General features: G+C 57.6%; 2 protein-coding genes across 3 annotated transcripts; one reads left to right on the forward strand and one right to left on the reverse strand.

The window, feature by feature from the left end:
• The first annotated feature begins 2,585 nt into the window (after positions 1-2,585).
• ALKBH7 (alkB homolog 7) lies at positions 2,586-5,743 on the forward strand. Of its 2 annotated transcripts, none has more exons than XM_024238210.2 (4): positions 2,586-3,756; positions 4,916-5,089; positions 5,177-5,301; positions 5,523-5,743. In XM_024238210.2, the coding sequence occupies exons 1-4, from the start codon at positions 3,553-3,555 to the stop codon at positions 5,683-5,685; spliced, it is 666 nt and encodes a 221-aa protein (XP_024093978.1). In that variant the 5' UTR covers positions 2,586-3,552; the 3' UTR covers positions 5,686-5,743. The 2 variants fall into 2 exon arrangements, with proteins under 2 accessions (XP_024093978.1, XP_024093979.2); XM_024238211.2 differs by lacking the exon at positions 2,586-3,756 and adding an exon at positions 4,117-4,730.
• Positions 5,662-9,139, reverse strand: PSPN (persephin). Its single transcript, XM_024238212.3, has 2 exons — positions 6,413-9,139; positions 5,662-6,328 (listed from the first exon to the last, which is right to left on the reverse strand). Exons 1-2 carry the CDS (start codon positions 6,705-6,707, stop codon positions 6,006-6,008), a joined length of 618 nt encoding a protein of 205 aa, XP_024093980.2. The 5' UTR covers positions 6,708-9,139; the 3' UTR covers positions 5,662-6,005.
• Between the last annotated feature and the right edge of the window lie 461 nt (positions 9,140-9,600).

Raw genomic sequence — 9,600 nt, forward strand, 5'->3', positions numbered from 1 at the left:
CGTCTGGGACACCCTCCTTTCGGCACCACGACAGCGTGTACACATCTGTGTTTCCCAGGCCCCTTCTGCTTTTGTCCTGACCCCAAGAGGCAAGCCATGTCTTCCTTCAACAGATTCTCCTGATCATATCCTATATTCCAGGCAGTGTTCTTTTGTGAAGAAGACACAAGAAACCCTCCTCAAAAGAGTTCCATTCTTGTGGCAGTAGACAGTTATTTAAAAAATAATAATAAAAAAAGAAAACAACAACAAAAAAAAAACGGGCCAGGCGCGGTGGCTCACGCCTGTAATCCCAGCACTTTGGGAGCCCGAGGCGGGCGGATCACGAGGTCAGGAGATCGAGAACATCTTGGCTAACATGGTGAAACCCCGTTTCTACTAAAAATAGAAAAATTAGCCTGGCATGGTGCACCTGTAATCCCAGCTACTCCGGAGGCTGAGGCAGAAGAATCGCTTGAACTTAGGAGGTGAAGGTTGCAGTGAGCAGGATCACGCCACTGCCCTCCAGCCTGGGCAACAGAGCAAGGCTCTGTCTCAAAAAAAAAACCAAACAGGAAAGGTGGCATGCAAGTGTGAGGGTAAGCGTGTTACAGTTTTCTGTGGGGTAATCAGGGAAGCCCTCACTGAGAAGGTGGTGTTTGAGCAAAGCCTCAAAGGAGGTGAGGGATGGAGCCTGTGTCCAGGCAGAGGGCACAGCCAGTGCAAAGGCCCTGTGGCAGGACTGTACCTGGCATGTGAGGACCTATGAGGAGGCCCGTGGCTGAGGGAAGGTGGAAGAGATGAGATCAAAAAGTAGAGGTGAAAATTAGCCAGGCGTGGTGGTGCACTTGAACCTGGGAGGCAGAGGTTGCAGTGAGCCAAGATCGCGCCACTGCACTCTAGCCTGGGCAACAAAGCGAGATTCTGTCTCAAAACAAAAAAAAGTGGAGGTGATTGAGGAGAATAGATCATAAAAGGCCTGACATCTAAAAGGAGGGAGGTGAACCATGGAGGGTTTTGAGAAGAGGAAGGAAAATAAGGATGACTGTGATTCCTGAGGAGCGCACCATGAGCAGTTAGAAGAGTTGAGTAATCCAGATGAAAGCTGATGGCAGCCCTGGCCGAGTGGTGAGAAAAAGTCAGATTCTAGCCACGTGGGATGTGACAGCAGTTTCCAGAAACTCTGAGCTGATGGCCCAAAGCAGGAGGATGGAGACCTGTCACCTGAGATGGGAAGTGTAGGGAAAGGAACAGGCTTGGGGAGGGATCAGGAGTTGATTTTGGATATATTATACCTGGTGTTTTCATATGTCCCTTGACATCAGGGTCAAGAGGTTGAAATAAAAATGTAGGTGGCATCAGCCGGGTGTGGTGGCTCACGCCTGTAATCCCAGCACTCTGGGAGGCCAAGGCGGGCAGATCACGAGGTCAGGAGATCGAGATCATCCTGGCTAACACAGTGAAACCCCGTCTCTACTAAAAATACAAAAAATTAGCCGGGCGCGGTGGCGGGCGCCTGTAGTCCCAGCTACTCGGGAGGCTGAGGAAGGAGAATGGCGTGAACCCGGGAAGCAGAGCTTGCAGTGAGCGGAGATCGCGCCACTGCACTCCAGCCTGGGTGACAAAGCGAGACTCCATCTCAAAAAAAACCAAATGTAGGCGGCATCAGCATGTAGGCTCATTAACAGTCAGACAGACCTGGCTATTGGATTCGGCGTTGTGGATTTCACTGGTGGCCTTAAATCAGGCCATTTCTGGTGCTGTGGGAGCCAAAAGCCAGGCTGGAGTGGATCCAGAAAGAATAGGAGGAAACATCAGACATAAGTCTTTCGAGGAATTACACTATCAAGGGGAGCAGAGGGCGGGGGGGCAGATGTAGCTGGAGGGAGAAATGGGGTCAATATTTTTCAAAATTCAAGCATTCGGGTGGGGGGTGGGCTATGCTCAGCAGTTACAGTGTTGCAGTTTGCATTATGGACATTTAAAATACATACAAAAGTACCCAGAGCTTTGAGAGGCTGAAGGGAGAGGATCACCTGAGCCCAAGAGTTCCAGGCTGCAGTGAGCTATGATCGTGCCCTTGCACTCCAGCCTGGGCAATAGAGGGAGAAAATAATAAAATATAGGCCGGGCATGGTGGCTCAGGCCTGTAATCCCAGCACTTTGGGAGGCCGAGGCAGGCGGGTCACCTGAGATCAGGAGTTTGAGATCAGCCTGGCCAATGTGGTGAAACCCTGTCTCTACTAAAAATACAAAAAATTAGCTAGGTGTGGTGGCAGGCGCCTGTAGTCCCAGCTACTCGGGAGGCTGAGGCATGAGAATCACTTAAACCCCGGAGGCAGCGGTTGCAAATCTCCAGGGCCTGAGATCGTGCCACTGCGCTCCAGGTTGGGCGACAGAGTGAGACTCTGTCTCAAAAATAAACAAATAAATAAAAATAATCAAATATAAACAAAAGTAGAGAAAACGGTAATGAGATCCCACGTGCTTATCACACCAATTCAACAATTAATTCACGGTCAAATGTGATTCTTCCCTACCCGCCCCCTCCCTGCCCCCACAGCCTGGATTTATGTGGAAGCAAATCCCAGAGATCTTTTTCTGTAAATATATTTTTTTTCAGTTTGCATTTGTAAAATACGATGATTCTTTTTTTTTTTTTTTTTTTTTTTTTTGAGACAATGTTTTGCTGTGTCGCCCAGGCTGGAGTGCAGTGGTGGGGTCTCTGTTCACTGCAACCTCCACCTCCTGGGTTCAAGCAATTCTCCTGCCTCAGCCTCCTGAGTCGCTGGGATAACAGTCGCGCGCGCCATCACGCTCGGCTCATTTTTTGTATTTTCAGTAGAGACGGGTTTTCACCATGTTGGCCAGGCTGGTCTCGAACTCCTGACCTCAGGTGATCCACCCGCCTCGGCCTCCCAAAGTGCTGGGATTACAGGCGTGAGCCACCACGCCCGGCCGAGGAATCAAAAAGACAACCATAATACCAGTTTCGAACCTAAAGTAATAGTAATACGGAGACAGGGAAATGAATGATGCCTCGCTTTGACCTTTGACCATAAGCCCTAACTCTGGATACGCTGGCCCCACCACACATAATCGTGGCCTTGACGTCAGTCCCCTGACCCCGGAACCTTATCTCGGCCTGACTGTACTCTGCCCTTAACCTCTAGCCATAGTCGACTCCATAACCGTGGCCTTGGCCCCAGTCCCCCTGACTTCCGGACTTCAGACCAGATACTGCCCATATCCCCTTACGAAGTCTTGGCCGAGCAACCCCTAGGTTGTACGTTTTCTCTCTAATGATTAAAGAGGCGGTGCTAAGCTGCAGACGGACTTGCGACTCAGCCAATGGTGTAAGCCAGGCGGGAGGTGGCGCCCAATAAGCTCAAGAGGGGAGGCGGGTTCTGGAAGAAGGCCAATAACCTGTGAAGGCGAGTCTAGCAGCAACCAATAGCTATGAGCGAGAGGCGGGACTCTGAGGGAAGTCAGTCGCTGGCGCAGGTACCGCCAGTGGCTTTTGGCGGGGGCGTTCCCCAACCCTGCCCTCTCTCATGACCCCGCTCCGGGGATATGGCCGGGACTGGGCTGCTGGCGCTGCGGACGCTGCCAGGGCCCAGCTGGGTGCGAGGCTCGGGCCCTTCCGTGCTGAGCCGCCTGCGGGACGCGGCCGTGGTGCGGCCTGGCTTCCTGAGCACGGCAGAGGAGGAGACGCTGAGCCGAGAACTGGAGCCCGAGCTGCGCCGCCGCCGCTACGAATACGATCACTGGGACGCGGTGAGACCGGCAGCGCCGGGGGCGGGGGACGGGGGCTCGTCGGGGGCGCGGCCTGGGGACGTGGAGCACCAGATGGGGCGAGAACACGCTGGGGGCGGTTCCTAGAGCGGGAATTTGGAGCGGGGACAGAGGAGACGAGCGCCGGGACCGGCCAGGGCCACACTGGGGGCGGTTACAGTACCGTTTAGCGTGGGGGCGGGGCTACGGTGCGGGGGTTGGGGGGCCAGGGGGTCGGGCGCTCATGGGGCGGGGCCACGCTGGGGCGGGGACAAAGGAGACCAGCGCAGGGATGGGGCGGGGGCACTCTGGGGGCGGGGACAGGAGTCTAGCGTAGGGATGGGGCGTGGCCACGCTGGGGGCGGGGACAGTGGGGGCCAGTGCTGGGGTGGGGCGTGGCCACGCTGGGGGGCGGTTACAGCGCAGGCGAGCGTGGGGGTGGGGCCACGGAGTCGGGTGTAGGGTTGGGGTGCGATTACGCTGGGAGCAGTTACAGTCCAGAAGAGCGTGGTGGCTGGGATTGGGGTGTGGTCAGGTCGTCGAGCGCATGCATGGGGCGGGGTCCGAGGAGTCAAGCGCCGGGATGGATTGGGGCCATGCTGTAGGGGGGACGGGGAAGTCGAGTTTAGAGAGGGCAGAACCACGCTGGGGGCGGAGATAGGGTAGACACATGCTGGGATGGGGCAGGGCCTTTTTGGGGTCGGTAGCTATTGCAGGGATTTGGGAGCCGGGCTTTGGTGGGGGCTGGGCTGAAACTCTGGCTGTGGGAGGGGCGGGACCTGGGGGATGAGCACCTTGGGGTCAGGGAGAGCACTTTTGCGATCTGGGACCAAGGTTAGGGGTGGAAACGGATGTGGAGCCAGATGATGTTGAGAGACAGAGACAGGACATTTGGGTGGGGTCAAGTTGTAGGGAGACTCAGCCAATTGAATACTGGGGCCGGGCCAGCATTGGGGACCTGGAATTGTAGCCTCATGGTGAGTACTAAGGACTGAGGTCACACCTAGGTAGGGCCATAGTTGAGGGGCTAGGGGAGTTTGAGTTGAGGGCAGGGTCAAGAGTCACATAGGGAAACCAGCCCCTTGCCGTTTTCTGCCCCTCCGTGCCTCAGTTTCCTTGTTCCCTCTGGGAGCTCCCAGGCTTAACCGAGCTCTCTGTGCAGGCCATCCACGGCTTCCGAGAGACAGAGAAGTCGCGCTGGTCAGAAGCCAGCCGGGCCATCCTGCAGCGCGTGCAGGCGGCCGCCTTTGGCCCCGGCCAGACCCTGCTCTCCTCCGTGCACGTGCTGGACCTGGAAGCCCGCGGCTACATCAAGCCCCACGTGGACAGCATCAAGGTGGGCAGGGGCGGTTCCTTGGCACTCCCAGCCAGGGTGTAGGCAGGCCCGGCCAGAGCCTGACCCATCCCCACGCCCCTTTTGCAGTTCTGCGGGGCCACCATCGCCGGCCTGTCTCTCCTGTCTCCCAGCGTTATGCGGCTGGTGCACACCCAGGAGCCGGGGGAGTGGCTGGAACTCTTGCTGGAGCCGGGCTCCCTCTACATCCTTAGGTACCTCCAGCCAGGCAGCACCCACCCCTCCAAGAATGTGCCATCCGCCCACCCTGTGCCCTGGGTACTTTCCCTCAATCCAGCCCTCCCCAAAGATGCCTTTACCCCAGGGTCTGTGTGGGAGGCAGCAGGGGGCTGGAATCCAGGAGGCTGGAATCCAGGTCTGCCTGGAGCAGGGGCTGCCCTCCTTGCACCCAGTCACAGCCTGTTTCCTCCTGCAGGGGCTCAGCCCGTTATGACTTCTCCCATGAGATCCTTCGGGATGAAGAGTCCTTCTTTGGGGAGCGCCGGATTCCCCGGGGCCGGCGCATCTCCGTGATCTGCCGCTCCCTCCCTGAGGGCATGGGGCCAGGGAACTCTGGACAGCCGCCCCCAGCCTGCTGACCCCCAGCTTTCTACAGACACCGGATTTGTGAATAAAGTTGGGGAATGGACAGCCTAACTGGGACATTGCAGTGGCTGCTTGCTGGGGCCGGGATCTGCAGGGGAACCCAGGATGGCACTGGCCCATAGGGAGCTCCAGGTGTGGCCGGCTGGATACATGGTCAGGGTCACCAGGCCAGGAGAGTGGTGTCCTTTATTGCACTCACTGCTGGTCACCCCAGCCCACTCCCCTCCTCGTTGTCTCTGCATCCAGGTCTCCAAGAAATAAGTCAGCCGAGCTCCCCCAGCACTGCAGCTCCTGGGCGCCAGGCTGGGCACCCTCAGCCACCACAGCCGCAGGCAGCCGCCGAGAGCTGGGGCAGTCGCTGCCAGCGATGGCGGTCGTCGAGGAAGGCCACGTCGGTGTAGCGAGTGGGCCGGCAGCAGGGACCGCCGTGGGCTCGGCCCTGGCCCTGCAGCCGGGCCAGCGCCAGGCCGTGCTGGGTGCGGGCACCACGGGGGCAGCTGCCGGCGCAGTAGCGGAAGATGACCTTCTCCTCTGAGGCGTAGCCCAGGCCCAGCTCTGCCACCGACAGGGTCAGGCTCCACAGCTGGCATGGACCAGACGGGGCTCGGCGCAGGCGGGCAAGGGGGCGGTGGGTGCCTGTGGGAGGGAAGGGCGCTGACAGTGAGCAGGGCAGGGCTGGGGAAAGTTGGGAAGTCACAGAGGGTCCCTGGGGGTCCTTACCCAGCCAGGTCCCTCCAGCCTTTGCCACCTGCTCAGACGAGAACTCTCCATCGGCCACGGGAACCCCACGGGCATCAGGGCCCCAGCCTTGTCCCAGCTGCAGGGACAGGAGCAGCAGAGAGCCCAGCAGGAACTTCCCTACGGTCATTGTGACGGGCAGGTCCTGTGGGTGGGAGCTGTGCCCCAAATTTATGCCCTGCCTGGGCTGGGAGCTAACCTCTTCACTGCCGGCCCCTGCAGCCAGGAGGCCCCACGTCTGCACCAGCCCATCTCCTGCACCCTCGAATCCAGGCATCTGCTTCTTCTGCCCCACACCCCGCCCTTCTAAGAGTTAAGGGCTCACCCCCAGCCTACCCCACCCCGACATTCCACACAGCCATTTCCGACGCCCCAGACACCCCCTGATTTACGAGTGCTGTGCTGGCGGCCAGGGCAGGCAACTGGTGTTCCCCCGACCTGCTGCCTGGAGCGGAAGTCAGGGGGCTTCATGGGACCCCAGTGGGGTCCCTCCCCACTAAGTCAGGGTGCTGGGGCTCAGGAGCCCCCACGTGTGTCACGTACCAGGTGGGGAGTATGTGAGTGCTGGGAAAGGTGGCTTGGCAGGGGACCGAGTCCACGGGAACCCTCCATGGTGGCTGCCGCCTGGAGGATTAGGACATCATGCCCCTGTCTCCGGGCCTGGCTGAGCCAGCATCAAAACAGGAAAAGGGAGAGGCCTGGGGACAGCCAAGGGTGGGGACACAAGGGGACAGGGACGCCTGTCTCGGGAAGGCCAACCTGAGACCCCTATAACTGCAGCCCCATCCTGGGATCTGAGCATGTCAGAGCCCCTGGGGCGATGGAGGCCGTCCAGGTCATGGTAACGTCTAGCACGATGCAGACAGATAAGGGCTCTCGAGGCTTCCATACCCAGCCCCGTGAGAGCCCAGTCCCCTCACCGGTACAGGGGAGCTCCTCAGAACCCCTCCTACTCGGCTTGGTGAGGAAAGAGATGGGCACTTAGAGTGTAAGGCAGTGCCCGTAGCTTTGAATGCAAAAACAAGCAAACAGCTTGTGATTGTCCGAAGGGGTGCTTGATCCTAAGCACCCACAAGACTGGGGAAAATCAGAAAACCCTCACACACAGCCCGTGTGACCCAGGCGCACCCTGTGCTGTTGGTGGGGGTGTAAATTGCTAGCAGCTCTTTGGATGAGCAGCTGCTACTGGGAAATTGTAAATTACACCCTCTGCCCCAGGAGCCCTGTTTGAGGGGTTCCTACCACATAGGCGAGTGAAACAGCCGGCATAGGGACATCTGATGCCTTCTTCATATTAGGAAAGTCTGGAAGTGACCTCAACTCCATCCACGGGGGATTGCTTCGATGATTATTTTGTGATTTTTCTTACTGAAGTGCTTATTGAGATAATTTTCCGATGGAAAGAAAAGCCTGGGCTTGGTGTGGTGGCTCATGCCTCGGGAGGCTGAGGCGGGTGGATTACCTGAGGTCAGGAGTTTGAGACCAGCTTGACCAACATGGTGAAACCCATCTCTATTAAAAATACAAAAATTAGCCGGGCATGGTGGTGGGCGCCTGTAATCCCAGCTACTCGGGAGGCTGAGGCAGGAGAATTGCTTGAACCTGAGAGGTGGAGGTTGCAGTGAGCTGAGATTGTGCCATTGCACTCAAACCTGGACGACAGAGCGAGACTATCTCAAAAAAGCCTGGCCAGGCCCAGTGGCTCATGCCTATAATCCCAGCACTTTGGGAGGCTGAGGTGGGAGGATCACTTGAGGTCGGGAGTTTGAGACCAGCCAGGCCAACATGGTGAATCCCTGTCTCTAATGAAAATACAAAAATTAGGCCGGGCGCAGTGGCTCACGCCTGTAATCCCAGCACTTTGGGAGGCCGAGGTGGGCAGATCACCTGAGGTCAGGTGTTCAAGACCAGCCTGGTCAACATGGTGAAACCCCATCTCTATTAAAAAATTAGCTGGGCGTAGTCCCAGCTATTCAGGAGGCTGAGGCAGGAGAATCGCACCACTGCACTCCAGCCTGGGCAGCAGAGTGAAACTCTCTCTCAGAAATAAACCCAAAAAACAAATTAGCTGGACGTGGTGGGGCGTGCCTGTCATCCCAGCTACTCAGGAGACTCAAGTAGGAGAATTGCTTGAACGCAGGAGGCAGAGGCTGCAGTGAGCGGAGATCATGTCATTGCACTCCAGCCTGGGCGACAGAGCGAGACTCCATCTCAAAAAAAAAAAAGCCTGAAGTCACCCAGAATTAAGCAACGGTCCTGGCATTTGAACCCAGGTCCTCCATGAATGCAAAACCCCTGCTCCTAACCACGGGGCCACACCACCCACTTCCTCAGACGAAGGTCTGTGCAGTGGGGATGGCTGGGGCGAAACTGCTGAGGCGGCGGCTCCCTCCAGAGCTGCCTCCCTGCTGCCCAAGAAGGCCTGGGGGGAGAAGGGGGAGGGAGGTTGGCCTGAACTGGGACATTCCGAGGAATTAGCCGGACATCTCAGGCATTCCTGCTCGGCAGCCAAGGGCTGCAGAACTGGGTGGGGAAGACTTCCACCTGCAAGTTTCCAACCACTGGCAAGACGGAAGGGATCGCCCAGAAGATGGGTTCAAAAGTAGTGGCTGCAGCCCAATCCCATTTCCAGCCACATTACCGTCCAGGAACTGGAAGAGCCCTCCCTTACAGAACGCCTGGCAACGCCAGATCAAATATATGCACGACCGAGCTTTTAAGAAGGGAGAAGCCCCCCGAAACATCACTGGGAACCTGAAACATAGGGACCTGCAATTGGGGCGGTGGCGGGGGGCTGGCTTTGGTGGCCACCTACAAGCTGAGAACCACACACAAAATGGCCTGGGGCTGGCACTCCTGGGTAGCTAGCGAAAGCCAAGGCGGAACCATCTGGAAGGACGACTGCCTGCAAAGTAGGCCACCCTGGATTCCCACAGAGCCCCCAGCTGGCCATGAGCATCCGATCCCAAATCACAAGAAAATCTATGACTAAGGGGAGTCAGAAAAAACAGAAGGATGCCGGGGAACTTCAGCTTCTGGGTTTGTCAGCCCTCAAAGTCAGGATGCACAAAATAAAAACACCAGCCAGGTGTGGCTGGGCGCAGTGGCTCACGCCTGTAATCCCAGTACTTTCACCTGTGGTCAGGAGTTCGAGACCAGCCTGGCCAACA

This window comes from Pongo abelii, chromosome 20 (genome assembly GCF_028885655.2).
Source record: "Pongo abelii isolate AG06213 chromosome 20, NHGRI_mPonAbe1-v2.0_pri, whole genome shotgun sequence".
In the NCBI taxonomy this organism is placed as follows: domain Eukaryota; kingdom Metazoa; phylum Chordata; class Mammalia; order Primates; family Hominidae; genus Pongo; species Pongo abelii.